This window comes from Tachypleus tridentatus, chromosome 13 (genome assembly GCF_004210375.1).
Source record: "Tachypleus tridentatus isolate NWPU-2018 chromosome 13, ASM421037v1, whole genome shotgun sequence".
Classification (NCBI taxonomy): domain Eukaryota; kingdom Metazoa; phylum Arthropoda; class Merostomata; order Xiphosura; family Limulidae; genus Tachypleus; species Tachypleus tridentatus.
Genome location: NC_134837.1, coordinates 125,879,220 through 125,899,126, shown reverse-complemented (window position 1 = coordinate 125,899,126; position 19,907 = coordinate 125,879,220). Strand labels below are relative to the sequence as shown.

At 34.1% G+C, this 19,907-nt stretch overlaps 1 protein-coding gene across 10 annotated transcripts in view; it reads left to right on the top strand.

Annotated features, from left to right (window-relative positions):
- LOC143239086 (uncharacterized) overlaps positions 1–19,907 on the top strand; it is a 115,315-nt gene that overhangs the window by 60,764 nt on the left and 34,644 nt on the right. For 8 of the 10 annotated variants that reach the window (XM_076479891.1, XM_076479893.1, XM_076479889.1 and 5 more), the window contains 4 exons: positions 7,550–7,728; positions 8,227–8,321; positions 9,685–9,774; positions 10,066–10,153. In XM_076479891.1, coding sequence (XP_076336006.1) covers positions 7,550–7,728; positions 8,227–8,321; positions 9,685–9,774; positions 10,066–10,153 — 452 coding nt within the window. Of the gene's footprint in view, positions 1–3,074; positions 3,186–7,549; positions 7,729–8,226; positions 8,322–9,684; positions 9,775–10,065; positions 10,154–19,907 lie in introns of all 10 variants that reach the window. The other 2 variants (XM_076479895.1, XM_076479897.1) reach the window with 2 other exon arrangements.

Sequence of the window (19,907 nt, the reverse complement as noted above, 5' to 3'; positions counted from 1 at the left end):
GTTAATTAGTTGGAATTATATGGGAAAGCTGATTCAGTTATAAAGAGCAAGAGAACAGTTTCGGAAAGAATGTGGACATTTTTCAAGTAGCATTGTAACATAGTAAAAGGTTTCAAAAAATTACAAAGGGTTAGTGTAAATGCAACTTCTTTCAGAAAAGTAGTGAAAAAATTAATATTCTAAATTGTCATAATCTGTGTACAAACAAGAATGAGTAAAAAGAATTGTCTTGAAAAACAATTTTGTTAATCAGTCATTATAGGTGTGGTTACTGTTGTTTCATGGTTTTCTAAAGTGTGTTATTTATAATGAATTATATACATTGTATATAGCTGCTTCTAATGTATCTAAATTATTTCAATTTTATACCTCTTGAAACTTGTGATTTCATTAGTTAATCCCTTTTAAAGATTTGAAAAAGTATTAATGTTTTCTTCAAGTACAACATTAAATAAATGTTTTGTTTGTAAAATTGTATAAAGTGAACCATATTGCAAAATATATTTGACTGTCATCCATTTTTTCTAAAGTATTTGCTGATTGCATATTTTTATATATTAAAGTTAGTTAATAATGAAGTAATATCCTGATGTGTTATTATTAAGATGTGTAATGTATATTCTGTTAAATGGATATTGTTGTATATGCATTTATATGATATAATGTAAAAAAGAATGTTATGCTCATATTGATATCTTATTTAATGTACATTATAAATGTGTATACCAGATCACCTGGTTGTTTATTTTTATAAAAGTTCTTCTTGGCTTATGTTGACTGAATGCTGCAGATTTATCACAGGCTTTTGTTTCTGCTTTCTTTATTAATCTTTGGCTGTTTTGTTAACTAATGCATTTGATTAGAAGTTTGTACTTCAGATGAGTAGAATCCACTCATTTGGATGTTTGAGTATAATTTGTTTCTTTTAACCTTTCCCATTCTTACATTTTGTCATATACAACTTTTTGTTGTTTACTAGTGACATTAGGTTAATAAGATATAAACTTCAATGATTGAAATAAGTGGCTTGAAACTAATTATCTTTCATCCTTAATGAGAACAAATGAAACTGGTCAACTTTAAATTGTTTCATATTTTGAAATAACATTTAATCTGTTTTTCTTTGTTTGTTATTGATTAGAACAGATCTTAAAACTAAAATTATGAATAGACAATGAGACTTACTTGATGTGTAAATAAATATTTGCTGGAAATATCTTGTGAGTCATATATATGGAATGGAATCTATTAGGCATAAGCCAGAGAAGATCTACAACAGGACATATTTTAAGGGATTTGACTGTTGATCATTTGATATAATAGAGATTCAAGATTCAGAATGTGGGTGTAAGTAATTAAGCAACCCTTTTATTGAGTAATTGACACAGTAACTAAACATGATCTTTCAGTATTTGGCAGAGCCAGAACAGTAGCTGTATACCTGTAGTTGTTTCTGTTCAAAAACAATGACTAGTTCTACATAAGCACTTATCTCATCTCAAGGGTAGGTGCTGACACATGGTCAAGCTGGTATGAGCTTCTATAAGATAGTCATTGTATCATGTAACCTTTGCACAGTGAAAAGGCTGTATATTTTTATCACCTGTAAACATCTGATTTAGAATAATTTCACATCTGTATGAAGAACACATTGAAGGAGATTAACAAAATTTACTAGAATTTGTCTTGATAAAGACAGATTCCTTACTTACAGAAAGTTAAAATTAGTAGTTATTTCACCAGTGACAGTATTATCTTCAACACACAGATGATTGTTGTGTAAGTATAACAGACTATTAATCCAGTTTTTGCTAAAGAAGAAAACCTACCACTTAAATGTGAAGAAATTATAAAATATGAACAATGACATTAGTAATAACATTATAACACAAAGAAGATATTTGTATTCGTAAGAAAAAAAACAAACTAATTAAATATTGACCAGGGTTTTTGTTTTTTTTATTCTTTCTTCCATGATAAAAGTTCAAGATGACCTACTCGTGACGTACATTGTTGGTTCTTGAAATCTGAACAAGAACATTTATCTAATATGTTAAACAGTAATGTGTATAACATAAATCTGAAACTTTGTGGACTGAAGGAAAGTCGTGATTAATTAGTTGATACATATGTTGGGTGGAGTTAAACTAGGCCTTTAAAGTTGCACACAAACAGAACAGTTAATAATATTGTGTGTTAAGAGTGGGTAATGTGCAGAAAAGAATGATGACCTAGATGATTAGTTGTCATCCAGGTTAAGATTTGAATTTCAGTAGATAACTTAAGGTAACATGTGCAAGAGTTAATGTTCTACTACTTTCTTCTGAGCCAGGTGTGTCCTGAATCTGATGGTACATGGTTACCTTTGTGATTTTGAACTCACGTTCAAATTCCATTTTTCAATTAGAGTAACTTAAAGAGTTAGTTATATGAGATATTGACTAGATGTTTTCCCTCTTTATTATCGGTTTGATCAAGTGTGGCTATTGCAGCTAACCCTTCCGTAGGTCTGAATAAATATTAGAAACAAATTTTTTCTTTTACAGTATAGAAAATACTCTTACAAGTGAATTGCATAGAGATCTACTTCCTAAAAGCAAGTTACTTTAGGGTAGCAGGCCATGAAGAATCTTCACTGGCTGGGACTTAACTGCTGGAATGAGAACAAGGGATCTTTCTGTGGTGAAAAATAGGGTTAGGGTGTTTCTAGAATGTACTGCAGTTTATTCCACATAATTTTAATACATCACAATCTCTAGGTGAAATGTGGATACATTTAACTGTACCTGACCTATTTGTGTGAGTCTTTCTCTCATAATTCCTACTACTGTAGTTGCACCAATCCTAAAATTTTGATCGTGGAGTAGATAAAAATTAATCCAAATACTATTATGATGCATCATTCACACAAGTGTTGTCCTTCTCTCACAGCTAGTTTAGACACAACAAGTCTGATGGTAGAGGAGTTGTGTACACAGTGTATGGTCTGAATGTGCCCCAACTTCACCATACATGTCGTATGTTGGATTGTTTGTGTGCAAGTATTCCACACATCCTCTTCTCTTTTTATACAGGGATGAAGAGTATACCTTGGATGAGACAAGATTTGGTCTCCCATTGGTTTGCCCTTAAGGAACTCCTGCCATGGGTTTCATTTAGATGCTCACAGATGGAAGCTCATTTAGGTAATCTTTGCATCTGATCCTTCACCATGTCAACATGAGATTTTAGCTTTCTTTGTATGGAGGTGATAACTTGTTTCAAAAGTTAACATTTTTCTTTACCGAAAATTCATTTCCGATAGGCACTCGATTTCTTAGACATTCCCACCCATTCTCCTTAGTTTCATGGTGCACTTTATTGTCTGATCAAAGAATTATAAATCTTGCATGAGTACAGAGGTAAGATTTTTGCAATGAGGTGTGTCATACTGTTCTTAATGGAGGGATTTTCTGCACAATACAATTTCACCTAGTTGTGCACCTTTCCATAAATATAAGTGAGAGTCTTGCAAGGCTGGTGGCATACAGGTTGCTTAGGCAAATATACACCACTTCAAGTGGAAAATAACTTTCCTTGTGTAGAGATGAATGTCTATCGGAAATATATTTTCAGGTAAAGAAATGTCAATACTGATGTTTTCATCATCTAGTCTACTTAAGAAAGCTTTTGTGAATTTCCATTTTTGATTTAGTATGTTAACTATGAGTAGCTTTCAGATGTTTTTATTGATAGAAATGAAATAGAAACCCTACAACCCAAGTGATTTTGAAAGGTGGACCTTTCTTCAGTTTGCTCCTGAAGAAAAAAGGTCCACATTTTGAAAGTGTTTGGGTTGTCAGGTTTATGTTTCATTTCTGTCAAGACTTCTTGAACTTGTATGTTTTTATAACATCATAGATATTTTTATTGTTTAATCTGATTGGCTACTAAGGTAACAGAACTAATCACAGATTGATTGGCACTTCATTTCATGAGGTTTTTTCAGGTTTTCAGTTTTTTGGCACCTGAAGTCAGTCACATGATATTCTGAGTTGTAACTCTTGAGGGGATGGATGGAGCACAGTCAAATATTTAGGATGGCACCTGCTGTTTCTTTGCCTCATATATCTCTTAACTGGGAGATTCTAGAGCATTCATGATGACAAATTAATGTTTGGAGAAAATATAATTCACTTGTTCATCTAGCATCATGAGAACTTTTCACAATATTTGTTCCACTGTATCTTGTGAGTTGAATATTTTTCTTTGCTATTTTTCATATACTTGTCAGATCTTCAAACCTTTTACCCTGTTGCATCTTTTGTATGACTTCCAGAAAAGTTTTTGCCTAAGAATGATGTTGAAAATACCAGTGTTATGTGATTGTGTCCTGTGAAAGTAAAGAAACCATTTGTTGATGTTTAGTATGTCCCAATAATCTGGCATCAGAGAACTGATGATAATGATGGTAAATCTGACCAACAGCTGTAGTCTTTCATCTTATTTATAAATTGATTATTTTTATTTGAAAAAGTCAGTTTTGATTGATAATTTATAATTGTTTTGGTTTTTCTGTTAAGTTCAGAAACTCCCAATCAGTAACTTTTAACCTTTTATATCCAGGTCAAAATATTTAGCTTGTATCAATTTAATTAAAGAACTTTTATTATCAGTGATGTCAGTGAACTTTACATTAACTTGTAGTTTATAATTCATGTTGGTATATGATCAGTTTTAACTTCATAACTTCAACAAAATCTTAAAAAAACCACCAAAAACTCAGTATTTATTTTTCTGTGTTGTGATGTCACTTGTGTTCTGATTTGTTTCTTTCAGAATTTTCTACTGTTAATAAAAGGCTTTTGTAGTTTTCATTGAATTAGGTATTCAAATTGGCCATAATTACAAGCAGGAATCTTAAAATTTGTACTTTTGGCTTCCTTAATTTAAGATATCAATTTTTCAAACCTACCAGATAAGGTCTTTCTTCCCCTATCTGACTTTTGAGGTTTTGTCAATGTTATATCACTGATGAATATGTTTATAACAGTTAGAAAGAGTAGACAACAATTAATTGTTTAGCTTTTCCACCATGTATATCAGAATTGTTTAATTTGCCATGAATGTGTTTTGCTGCTCTAAAGAATGAAGGAATATTTTTTATCCTGTTCATGGTTTACTCAGAAAACTGGAGAAATTATATTATAGTTTTGGAATATTCAATTGAAGTGACTGATACATTTTTATTTTGTGGAATACACATTTAAAAATTTACATAAATTAAAGGATCTCAAAGTTGGATTCCCCAAGTTTTCATATCCATATAAGTTAGTAATGCTGTCTTACTGTCATTAATTTTGAACTGCTAGCTAGAAGATAACTAGCTGGCAGCACTGGCCATCAGCTTTTCATTTTTCTTTGTGTGTGTCTTGTATGTATCATGGTTCAAAGAACATTGTGCTAAGTTATTCATAGGGGACCTTCTATAAATCAATTATCAAATACCACTAATCATCCAGGTGTAATAATCCTCACTGAACACACAAGTTATCACTGAATGCTCTTCATACTACTGATAAAGTCATCTAGGTCTGTTTCAGAGATTAGTGTGTGCTCTGTGTATAACGGGCCCATGCATGTCCTGTTTATTGACTGTTGCTGGAGAAAAATAATAATAAGTTTCAAACACTAGAAGAGCCAGCCATTTACTTGAAGTAATAATGTGATTCCATGTAAAAGCATTGTTATTATGGTATTTGTTCAGATTGTAACCTTTCTTCCACATTTTACATTTACATACACTTGTATCCCAAATTTTCCATTGTGTGTTGTTAAACTAAACACTTGTGTAAATAAGCAAATTATTATTAACAGCTGAAAATTCAGTTACTTGGCCAAATGACTTAGCCAAGTGTTTAGTTTCCTGTATCTAACAGTAGTACTGTGTAGTGGATCTTTGATTATTCTCTTAATAAAGTAGATGCATGTGATGTCTGATCTATATAACAAATTAAGAGATTTGTACATTTAATTAATAAACTTGTATCAAATCAAACTTAAAGATTTACACTATTTTATCTACATGGATCTATTCAAAATGCACTCAGTTACATTATGGCTTTTAGCCAAATGTCTGAAAAACATAAATTGGCTGTATAGGTATTTTTTTTATGTTATGTTTTTTTAAAAAAAATGTGTACATCATTATGAGAATTATTTTGCAAGGTTAACTTTAGTACATGGACATAAGAATAACCTAAACATCCTAACTTGGCTAAACCATATAAGATATTTATATCACAACTGAAATGTTCTATCAACAAGGGCCCAGCATGGCCAGGTGGGTTAAGACATTTGACTCGTAATCTTGTCATTGGTTCAAATCCCCATTGCTCATACATTCTTGCCCTTTTAGTTGTGAGGGTGTTATAATGTGACGGTCAATCCCACTGTTCGTTGGTAAAAGAATAGCCCAAGAGTTGGTGGTGGGTGGTGGTGATGACTAGCTGCCTTTCCACTAGCCCTACATTGCTAAATTAGGGAAGGCTAGCACAGATAGCCCTCGTGTAGTTTCGACGGAAATTCAACAAGAATATCCAGCTAATAAAACAATGCTTTCTAATTATTGTAGATAAGAATAATATATTAACTTAGCTATATAAATTACTGGTTTAATTTTTTTAATTTTGATTCATGTATGTAGGTTGCTGTAGTAAAGAAAAAATTAGTTTCTTTTTGATCCATGGATTGGGAAATAATTAGTTGATATAATGGAACTGTTATTTGGTTTTGTTTTCAGTAAATTTACAGTTTTGGTTTTTTCATAAATGTTGAATAGAATTTAATTGACCAATTACTATTGGTAGTTGATGTGCATGAGTTTCTCATTCAGGCATTAGGATAAGTAATATTGATGTACTGTTTTCGTCTGTATCTTGTTTGATGATTTCTGTTTTCAAAGATTATTGGTATTTATTGTTGTTTTTTGTTTGATTTTATTTGGCCAAGTGTTTTTATTTCATCAATTCTAACTATAAATTAGTCAAGCAGGCTCTTGTTAGTTACCATTAAATGCTACAACCTTTGTTGTGTTTCAGAAATCAGTTTCATAACATGCTGTAACTCATTTGTTCAACTCGGTTTGCTACCATCTTGTCGTTATAAATATGAAATTGTAATAAACACATGGCGATATTATATTCTCAAGTTTATTATTAAATAACATGTTTGAAGTCTTTAATAAAAAAATCAGTAGTTTATAAGTTTTGCCCTAACTAATTACTATATAGGTATATGGAATTTCAAAACATGGTCATTCAAATACATGTTGATTGGTGTTTATATTTTTAAAAAATGCTATAAAGGTAAATGCACATGAAGCAGCAAGATTTTTGTTACATTTTTAATTTATCTTTTGCAAACTATTTCAGTTTGTGAAATTAGTTTTATACAAGTTTGTTGATTAGAATGGCTATTTATTTATGAAGACTTCAACTGCAATAGTGAAAATCCATTTTTTATTATTTGTTGGAATGAGAATTAAAAGTCACTTTCTCTTAATTGAAAGGAACAAGTGCCTTAATGACAGAGGTCACCCACAACGAGAAGCCACATGTTTTAAAGAACTAGCAGAAATCATCTCTGCTAGTCTAGCTGACATGAGTTCCTTGTCTGTTACACCAGAAAAGTGTACAATAATTCAGGAAACCGTCAGTCAGATCCATCGAATCCAACAACAACAACAAGGTACACTAGACTAAAACAAAACCCTTAAAGCAGTAAGCTATACAATAAATATTTTAATCATATATAATATAGAAATTCTGGATTTAGGTAATCTGGAAAAAAATTTTATAATATATCTTGATGCATAATAAATAGAATCAACCCTTTAAAAGTATTCAGGCTTTTGGGTAGATTAAAAAAACAAACAAACTAGATATTACTGGAAATTGACAATCTGATGATATTGCTGCCTGTTGACTTGGGTGTATCATTATATCAAGTACTTATGAACACACATATGCCAAGCATCAGAAAGTATATTTCTATTCATTGTATTCATTTATGAGGAAAAATACAAACTGAAAAAGGTAATATGTATTTGAAAGATTTTTGTTCATTGCTAGGTGATCACAAACCAGCTCTTATAGAGTGATGTGTTGAATTAGCATAGCTTCTTTAGTGTAAAGAAACTTGGATGCTGAGGTGAATGAACAAGTAAACATTCCATTATTTTTCCAGCTGCAGGTGGAGGTGATGAGCTACAGTGGAGTGAGGTATCTTCAAGTAACTCTAGCATACTGAATAGTGAAGTTCTAGGTCCTCTATTACTAGAAGTGAGTAGTTCTGTTTTATGGAAACCATGATAATGAAAGTTGGTAGATTTTCAGGTTTTGGAGTTTTTGTTTTAATTTGTTTTTAACTGAGGGTTTAAAAGTGTGAAAGATTTTTTAAAAATATTTTTATTTAATAGTAGTTAAGGACAAAACTATACAATAGGCTATCTGTTTTCTGTCTAATTAAATTTAAATTTAGTTAACTGTATAGTCAAAGTAAACTTTTCAGTTCTATCATGGAAAATTTATTAAATACATATATATAATATTAATCGATACTAAGATGACATAACATTGGTTTCACTCGGTGGTAGGCCGTTATGGCCAGGTGGGTTAAGGTGTTTGACTCGTAATCTGAGGGTTGCAGGTTCAAATCCCCATCACACCAAACGTGTGCCATTTCAGCCATGGGGCATTATAATGTTAGGGTCAATCCCACTACTGGTTTGTAAAAGAGTTGGTGATGACTAGTTGCCTTCCATCTAGTCTTACACTGCTAAGTTAGGGAGAGCCAGCTCAGATAGCCCTCGAGTAGCTTTGCGCGAAATAAAAAAACAAACAAACAATACTCAGTGGAAAATTATATAAATTTCTTGTCAAACAATATAAATAGTTATGGTATTAGTTACTGCTCTCACCAAACATGTCTTAAAACCTAATTATGCAGAACCTCCTAATTTAGTTGTTAGTGCAATAGATTGTTCAGATTTTATGCATATATAATATAGTTTCTAATTTTTTACTAAATATTTTTCCACCACAGAGTTGCAGTATTTCATAATTGCAACAAATTAACATGTTAATGAATGATTACAACCAGTGAGGTTCAGGTTACAAAACTGATTCGATTTAATGTTCATTTAAAAATAAAATCATTAAAACTGCTTGAAATATTTTTGAGCAGTAAATGATAATTATCTGGTTAGTGATAATAATTACTAGAGTTAATAATTATTGCTTGTAGTTTTAGTCTAGTTTGGGGTTTCATTTTGTTTTGCTGATTTATTATTATTAGTAATATGACATTGGCATGTGCTTAGAATAATGTTCATCTAGCTACGGGCAGCCTTGTTGAATAACTTCTTTATTATTAAAATGATTTTTCAATTAGTAACTCCCATCCTAGAAGGTCTTAATTTCAAAAATGTGTTTCTGATCTTTAGTGATTTCAATTTAATTTAGGGTTTCTAAATGGGAAATTTTCAGGCTTATAGCATATAGTACATTATTCATGTATGATTTGCAGAGCTGAAACCTTTTTTTACAAATGCAATACTGGGAATGTTCGTTTGCTTTAACAAGTAAAATATTCTAACTTGGTCTTCTTTTATAACTTACAATGATTTGTATTTTATCATTCCAGGCCCTGGATGGTTTTCTTCTTGTTGTCAACACTGATGGAAAGATAGAAGTTGTATCCGAAAATATCAGCTATTTTCTTAAATATACAAAGGTATAACATCTGGACAAGCTGCAATAACCAAATAAGTTGTTTTGTTTAATGTTCAACATTTTATTTTCTGAAATAATAAAACTTTAAAAACAAAATATAACACTTAATTTGTTTTATATCACTCTTTGGGGGGGGGGGGGTACTTTTGTTTCTCTGACAGTCTATAAAACAGTTTCTTACAAAGCGTGTTATTGAATATGCAAAGATTTGTTGTTTTTAAATATAGATACTGTAATTTATATCTAGTTTTTGTATTTGTTTCATTGTGATATTATTGGTTTTAACCCGTAGGATGACCTTGCTGGGAAGAGCATTTACAATATAATCCATGTAGGAGATCATGCTAGGTTCAGCAGTAACCTCTTACCAATGTCAATAGGTAAAACTTGTAATATTTTTCATATTTGTAGTTAACAATCCTATTTAAGTATTTTTTTAAATAATTCATATATCCTATTGTGGTTTGTTAAGTAAGATTAACCAGAAGCTTTCACTATTCCTATTCTAAAGGTCACAAGTTCTAGTTTGATTAATAGTAATGTACAAATAAGAAACGTATTTTACCAATGAGAAAGAAAATTAATTACAATAGATAATACCTGTCTACAAATTTAAACTTCATAGAAGTTGTTTTGATTTTAATAACACATTTTCCTTTATTCAGCTAAGGGTGTTTCAAAAATGTTAATTTTTTTTTATCATATTAGGATTTTTTACAGATTGAGGAAAAAAAAGTATCTTTCTTAGATCAAATTATCACTTCATTTACCACAATAAATATTTTTTATTCTTATGTTTGTTATCAAAAATACAAAAAAAAACTGGAAAAAAAGGGAAGAACATTGATGTCAAATGAAAATGACTGATATGTTTTTGTACAATCTACATCTAAGTCTCAAAACTACATGTTGTGGTCTTTCTTTTATGTATTGCACCTGGAACATCTTATTTAGGCTCAGCATGGCCAGGTGGTTAAGGCACTTGACTCATAATCTAAGGGTCGCAGGTTTGAATCTCTGTCACACCAAACATGCTCACCATTTTAGCCATGGGGTGTTACAATGTGACGGTCAATCCTACTGCTCGTTGGTAAAAGAGAAGCCCAAAAGTTGGCAGTGGGTGGTAATGACTATTTGCTTTCCCTCTAGTCTTACACTGCTAAATTAGGAATGGCTGGTTTAGATTGCAATTGCATAGCTTTGTGTGAAATTCAAGACAAACCAAATGTCTTATTCAAGTGACCAAGAGTGATCAATCATGCTGGTATTCCATCTTCTCTAATACCTACTCCATTTCTTTGATGCCCTGATGAAACCTTTTCTCCTTGTTCTTTGCTGAAGGCACCAATATTTTTAGAGAAATGTCAGTGTGTGAATGTATTGCAACCCAAATATTTGAATCTATCAAACATGTTATTGACAATATATTTCATAGGTTGAGTTCTTGTTGTTTCCAAAACCTTTGTCTCTGACATCTTTAAAAATAATCCACACTTCATTTTCAACTTTCCTCATATTTCTGAACTGTTCTTTTGAAGTTAATTTTATAATCTGCATCTCAACAAAATTTCGTTCTTTCAGTTTTGATTGTTGTAGAGCTGGGAACTGCTTACATGGATACTTGAAATAGTCACCATCTTTGTCTAAGACTTTTACAAAGGCTTCAACAATCCCAATTTTATGTGGAGGTAATAGGATTTTCTTTGTGTCAACAGTACTTTCACGTTAAATGTTTTCTCTATCCTAGTTTCAGGCTGATTCTGTGTGACCATTGCTTCTTTATCCATGCTTGTGTTCTGCTGTCCTATTCACACAAAAACATGGAAACTATGTATAACCAGATTGTTGACTTAACAACATAGAACATTTGAAGTGTTTCCTTCCAAGTTAACCATTTTATAACAGGTTTGGTATAATATACACAAGTTTGTCTACAGATTTGTACACATTAAGTATTTGCATTATAACTTTTGATACAGCATGTGTATCTTCACAAAATTTGGTAAACTTTTTATTTGTGCAGATCTTTTAACGAAATGCTTTTACTAAAGATTTGTTTCTGAAAATGTCTATTTCATTACATGTTATGATTAAAAAAACTTCTATATTATATTGACCATTCCAGTCATGGCTACCTAACATTAAATAACTTGTTTTGATGCAGTACACCTGCACTCAAGTCATGTATCCAGTAATATAAAACTGACCTTCAGTTTTTCCTGTCTTGGCTCTGTTTCAGTGAACTAGTATTTTGAAATATACAGTCACATTTCAGTTAATATATACATATATATATATATATATATATATAGATTATTACTATTTAGAAATAAATTATTAAACTTTTCTTAGAGTATAGAACAATAGATCAAGAAGTAAAGCAAACAATTATCTCTTCTTGCTACACAAGTTCAACCTTTGAACTCGGTTGCTGCTGAACATAGGTTGCTAAGTTTTTAAAATTTTGCACAGACAGTGTATTGAACATTCTTTTTAGGTTTTATACATACAGTTGAATAACCAAATATCATAAACAACTACACTGATACTGTAGAAATTTTTTAAAGATTAAAATGGCAGAGAAAACCACTCTGGGGACATTCTAAACTATTTATTGGTTATTCACTTATCATATATTGAAGTAAGAATATATAAGGGACCATTTCAAAAAAATTGAAAAAGTTGAATGGGGCCACTATATTTGTTTCAGTATGTAAACCATACCTTAGCAGAATAAAAAGGATATAAGGCTCTTATTTTATTTTTTAGCTTATCAATATAAGTAATTTAAGTTCCTAATTTGTACTAAATTATAGAATTAGTATTTTGACATCACAAGCATTCTACATACCACATGACTTATTAAAATTTATAATTAGATGTGTTATTTCAATATTTACTTTTAAATTAAGAAATTAACTTATATATAATATTAAAGTTTGAACCATAATCTACAATTGCATTCAAACATATTGAAATAAATTCATAAAATATTAGTTCAACAAATGCAGTGACATGGCTTTTGACCCATGAACCTTTGCAAAAGGTTAAATGAGCAAAAATAGCAGTCATCTCCATGGTTTCTATGCTCACCAGACTATATTAATTCCAAAAGGTAAAGACTTTTTTCTTACCTGTAGTCCTTTGTCTCAACTCTTTGACACAAGTGGTGCAAATTTTGTGAGCAGCTCATGATTTTTCTCAGTCTCTAAGTTTGTTTTTTAAAGAAATGCTTGATATGCTCTTGTGACAAAATATATGATGTTTTGCCTTTGTTTCTTTACAGCAGATTTACCACAAATATAACAGAATATGTTTGAGTCATTTATACAACTTTCCATTGTCACAGCAATGAATAAATAATGTTAAAAAGAAAACAATAATGTTGAAGTTCACAGAAAAATAGTATCCAGAAGTAATGCATCATGTGGCCTGTTAATCATTTGTAATTTAGTGGTGTGTTTCTCATGGGTTCTAGAACTACTCATGAGACTCTCAAGTCGTGATTGGTCCAGAGAAAAGAAAAGAAAAAAGAAAAACAAAAAAACTGTACATGATGAAGAAAAATGGATATTTTTGGATTCACTGTATGGGAATTGCTGAACAACATGCAAGAATTTCAAGACAAAAAACTGTCATAGGTCTACATAATTAAGTTTGTCTTTTCTTCACAAAGAGTTTGTAGTATTAAAAAAAACCCAATGTATTCTTGCTTTTGCATAATTAGTTTTGGTTTTCATAAATTTGTCTTTTTATCCTCTTCATTAAGACCTGTTATCACATGTTTTTCAGGAAAATTACATCTTTAACAACAAAACAAGTTGAGTAAATTATTTTAAATGATTTAGGGGCCTCACCTTTTCACTAAAGTTATGTTGCCACATCCAGTTATGTTTTATCTAACATCCATGAATCATTACAGTAGCCCTGTAGCAGAGTTTACATTGCAGAAGGTGTTGTCATGCAGTTGTTGTGTCAAAGCATACCAGTGATTCTTGTATGCTTTCCACACTCCATATAGTGTAGGAGAACTAAAGTTTTCCAATTTTCATTTCAACTGTCTGGCCATTCAGGAGTTTATAGATACCTCACCTAGCATCTTGACCACTTTGTTTCTGTAAGGAATCATACAAATACCAATTTCATTCTTTAGTAAAATTTTGGTGAATCCATACTTTTTGGTCTTACTTTTGGATGGAAATCCTTCTTGAATATGTTGCATACTGCTGCTTAGAGCACATGGATGGATTTTGCCACTGTTGTTTGTGTGTGTGGATTGTCATCTGTTTTTGGATGTCACACTTTGCTTACTGTGGCTTTGGTGCAACGTACTGCAGGTTTCTATAGATCGTGGTACCCCAGATTGATTCATGTTCTTTTGTTTATTATCATTAAGCACATTGTATGTTCCCCATTTTGTAGTTTTAAATCCCCCCTTGGTGTGGATTTGTGTACATGGTGAGACCTCTGGGATCTAAACATTCACCCAAGTGTTTGTTGTGCGTGGTAACCTGTGAAGGGGAGGAAAGGATCCTGGTGTTTGAGGGGTCTAACCCTAACACACCACTTTGGCCTTGAATTCCTGTAGACAGGCAGCCTGGTGGTTGCTCCCTTAGGTCATTTGGCTGGTCCACTTGGGCTAGGATCAACCAAGTACTACTGTTGGGTGTTTTAAACAGGTGTTGTGGACATTGTATCTGATGCTGGTGTTTGGGTATAGTGCTCACGAAAACCCTGGCATTGCTGCAGTGTCTTGTTTGGCATTGTAGTGCATCCCCTCATAGGACTCCATGGTGGATGGTGGGGTCAGTGATCACTGAAATGTTTCTTTTTTATTATGAATCCTCTAAATAGAAACTTAAATAAAATAATGAAAAAACAGTCCATAGGTAAATGTCCACGTCTTCAAGATTCTGAGCAGCAATCTTCAACTTCTGTGACACATGTACCTCATTTTCTTATACTACATTCTCTTTTAGACAAACCTTTAAGGCAAACGTCTCCCTTTCTTATTCAGAAGGAACTAGAGGGATTTGCTGGCTCTCCAGGGTTAGTAAAGAAGCTTTAATCTGGTGATATGTTGGTGGAAACATTCACATCTCAACACAGTGAATTCCTCTTGCATCCAAAGGTGATTGGGGATATATATATTGAGGTTACACCTCATGCAACTTTTAATTCATCATAGGGAGTTATTGTTGAGATGTTTTTGTAGAACATCCTCGAGTCAGAGATTCTCACTGGTTTCTCCACCCAAGGAGTTTCTCCAGTGAGGCTTATCTCCACTCACAAAGATGGAATTATGAAGCTGACCAATGTCCTCATTCTGACGTTTACATCACTACATCCACCTGCCACCATCAAGGCAGGTTATCTTAATTGCAGGGTACAGCCGTACATTCTAAACCCTTTCAAATGTTTCTAGTGTCAGTAGTTAGGCCACTCAAAGATATCATGTTGTGGTTCTTTGATGTGTGCTCGTTGCGATGGCAAGGACCACAATGCTTATGAGTGTGAAATTGACCCTCATTGTATCAATTTCAATGGCTCTCGCCCTTCCTACTTTCGTTCTTGCCCTATATGGTTGGAAGAAAAAGGTGCAGCTTTTGAAAATGATTCATAACATTACTTATCCTGAGGCTCGAAAAATGCTGTCCACCACTTCATCTCAGACGTATACTGCTGCACTTCATTCCACTACTACAGTGGGAGTGCAGACTGATCTCTCTTTGCCTCCAAAAGAATTGTTCTCAAACCAAATGAAAAGTCTTCTGACCTTCATGGTTAAAAAATTTGATGAATCAACTTCAACACCGAAGATCCACTTCCTTTGGTTCTGGGTACAGGCAATTCCTCAGATACATCTTCTTCTCCCACCCCAAGATGCAAAACGATCATTTGTTCATGTTCTCAGTCACTAAAATCCTCTTCCAACAGCAAAGACCTGCCCAATTGACCCATGGCAGGATCCATGGAGGTCGATACACCTCCCTCAAATAAAGACAGTAAAGAAAAAAAAGATATGGTTGTAAACAGAAGGGTTTGCCACCCAATTTGCCTACACATGAATAAAAATGGCCACTTTAATAGAATGGAACTGTCAAGAATTCTGTTCTAATCTGGATGACATCAAAACATTGATTGCTTCCTACCATCCTCTGTGTCTTTCCTTACAGGAAACATTTCTGAAACCTTCCGATACAGTCACCTTTCAGTGGTTTTCTTTGTATAGAAGTGACAGCTATGTGATGGACGAGTGCATGGAGGGGTGGCACTGTTGGTTGATCAGCATGTGCCCATCTTTACCACTCTACACACCCTTGGAATCTGTAGCCATCTATGTTTCCTTGAATCACACCATCACTGTTTGTTCTCTCTACCTGTTGCCTGGAGAGACCTATGATCAATTAGGCCTTGATGGTGTCATTGAACAGTTGCCATCTCCCTTTTTAATCCTGAGGGACATTAATGAACATCATCCCCTCTGGGGAAGTGCTGATATTGATAGGAAGGGTCGCTTCTTAGAGTGTATGCTCTCTGATCAAAACCTATTTCTTTTCAGTATTGATTCTTATACTTATTTTCATACACCTAGTCAGTCCTTTACTGCTATTGATCTCTTATTTTGGTCCCCCATTTTTCATGGAAGGTTAACAATAATCCACAAGACAGTGATCATTTTCCTACAATATTGAGAGAGAGAGAGAAGCTGTGGCTGATGCCACCCAACCTGCATGCCCTGGTGGAAGCTGGTCAAGCAAACTGGCCCTCTTTCACTGCTCTTGCAGAACTTGATTTTGCCATTGTATGTAAGCCATTGGCAGACAACTGTGTGGCAGCAGTAACTGACTATATTATACAAGCAGCTGCTCAATGTATTTATAAAAATGTGACTCATTTTCCATGATATCCTCATCCATGGTGGAATCCTGTCTGCCACATGGCACAGAAGGCTCAAAAATGGACCTGGGATACTTTTTGTAAGTGTCCCATACTCTTGCACTGCTTTGCTTTGCAGCAGGCCCGTGCACATGCTTGGTTGGTAAGACGTCAAAGCCAGAAGGAATCTTGGATAAGTTCACAACCAGCATATCCTCTGCCACCAGTTCCAAAATCACATGGGATCAGATTTGAAAGGTCAGTGGGCAATATAATTCTGTCCCTCTCTCAATTTTGTTCTGTGGTGGTCAGGAAGTGGCTGATACTGGGAGCATAGTTGATACTCTAGGTGACAGCTTTTGCTGGGTATCTTGCACTTCTGCTTCTTCCTCCACCTTCCTAGCCATCAAGACTTGGGCAGAGCGGTCACCTCTTTTCCTTTTGACCTGATTGTCTCTTTGACTATAATCATTTCTTTACACTGGTAGAACTCAAACTGGTCCTTCTTCAGTCTGGCAGTACATAAGTTGGATCTGATGATGTACACTATGAAATGCTGCACCATTTATCTCCTACTTCTCTTGCTATTTTTTTTATTGTTTTTAACCAGGTCTGGCAGGAGAATGTTTCTCCTGATGCCTGGCACCAGGCTATTATCCTACCTTTCTCTAAGCATGGGAAGGATCAGAAGATTCCTTCAAACTACTGTCCAGTTACTTTGACAAGCTGTCTCTGTAAGATCTTAGAGAGGATGGTTAATGCTCGTCTTGTTTGGTTTCTTGAATCAAACAACCTCCTCTCACTCACCTGTGGATTCCAACAACAGCTCTCCACTGTGGACCACCTCATTCGACTTGAAATGCCAATCAGAGAAGCCTTTCTCAAATGACACGTCTTGTATAAATATTCTTTGACATTGAGAAGGCTTATGATACAACATGGAGGTATGACATTTTGTGAGACTTTCATATACATGGGTTACATGGCCATTTATCCATTTTTATTAAAAAATTTTTAATGGACAGGAGATTCCAAGTTTGTGTTGGTTTGACACTTTCCCACTTTTTTTCTACAGGAATTTGGAGTCCCTCAGGGCTGTGTTTTGAGTGTCACACTTTTCAATATAAAGATTAATGCTGTCACTGAACAACTCCCTCTTACTCTTGCAAATGGGCTTGATGTTGACGACTTTCACATCTCATGTCAGTCGTCGAACATGAGGTATGTTGAGCAGTAGCTACAGACTGCCCTCAATCATTTACTGAAGTGGATCACAGCAAACAGCTCTAACTTCTCTCACTCTAAAACTGTTTGCATGCACTTTTGCTGCAACGAGGTATTCACCATGATCCTGAACTCTGTATTGGTGAAGTTTTGCTGCCTGTGGTCCCTGAGACAAAGTTCTTGAGGCTTATCTTTGACCATAAGCTGACCTTTATACCACACATCAAGCAATTACAGGTCAAATGTACAAGAGCACTGAACATCCTCCATGTCCTCTCTTCTACCACTTGAGGAGTGGATTGATGTTCTATGCTAAAGGGTATACTGTGCTCTTATTCGATTGAAACTTGCCTATGGATCACTGGTCTATGGCTGTGCCAGATCCTCAGCCTTAAAGATGCCGAACCCCATTCATCATCAAGAACTTCCCCAGTTTATAGCTCATACACAGATTCTCATGAACTTCCTCTGCACCTCTGCTATTTGCAACTGTCTTTACTATATGCTTTTAAACTTCATTCCTTACCAAAGCATCCCATCTGGGGTTGTGTTTTCCTTCTTCGGTGGGCCATACTTCTTCAGGACAGACAATCTGCCATTGCACTTTTTGGATTTCGTATCCAGGCACAGTTGGATGAATTGGGTTTGTCCTTGGATAACATTACTGTATCGACTTCGTATGGCCCATCCCACCATGGCTTCTTACAGCCCTAAAATGTGACCTATCTTTAAGTCATCTGAGAAAAGCAGACACTCTCAATTGGAAATACTGTGTGCTGTTTGCTGAACATCTTTTGAACCATCCTTCAATTTCTATTTATACAGATGATTCAAAATCAGGTGACTCTGTGGGCTCTGCCATAGTTTGTTGAGGTTCGGTGGTTGCGTGCAAAATCCCCTCTATAACTTCTGTGTTCACTGCTGAACTGTATGCCATTTCCCTTGCCCTGGATCACATAGAAGCTAAGCAGTACTCAAACTGCACTATTCATACTGAGTCGCTTATTTCTCTACTGGCGCTGGAATTGCTTCATGTTAGTTCACATCCTGTTCTCAACGGTATTCATAACTGACTGGCCCATTTCTTTTTGGCATCTACTTCTGTCAACTTTTTCTGGATATGGGGCCAAATTGATATTAGCAGGAATGAGCTCACTGACATTGCAGCTAAGTCTATCTGCTCTGGCACTATCACTGCTGTGCCTGTCCCATACGTGGATTATGGTCCTGTATTCAAGGCTTGACTACGTGCTAACTGATAGTCGACTTGGAGTGAGCAATGTGAAAACAAGCTTTACCAAATAAAGCCATGTATTGGACTTTGGCCATCTTGCTTTCATAAGGATTGGAAATAGGAAGTTCTAACTAGACTATGCATTGGTCACAGTTTTTTCACTCATTGTTTTCTTTTATCTGGGTCTGATGCACCAGTGTGTTGTGTGTGTAACACTGAGGTCACAATAAGCCACATTTTACTGTCTTGCCATTGTTACGACTCTCAACGATGGCACCATTTAAAAAGTGTTCTGACCCAAGGTTTATTCATAACGTTAGACAGTGTTATTGGTGGTGGTGAAACGGTCTACCGTGGGAATGTTTTTAAAGGCCATTAATCTTTTTAATGTTAAAGTTTTTAAATTTATACATTAGACTTCTTTTTAATGTGATTCCCTGTTAAGAATCAAAGCACATCTAGTTCGATCTGAAATTTGAAAATGGCCATAACGTCAAATAACTTGGAACCAGGACTGGAAAGGCCAACTTAAGTGACTAATGGTGGTTTTTGAACGTACCTGTTAGTCTTCCTGGCAAGTTATGATAATTGCAATTGTGGTACAGAAAGTCTTTTAAAACTTGTATTACTGTAGTTTTTCTCTTACGGCTGTAGACTAGATGTAAATATTGGTTTTAATGTTGTTGTTTTTTAAACTTTTTTTCATTTTACCTTATTTTCCATTTATGGATTTTACTAAATTTTAACTTTTTGCTGGATGTTTGGTGCAGATAGCCTAGCTGCTTTGTGCCATAAAA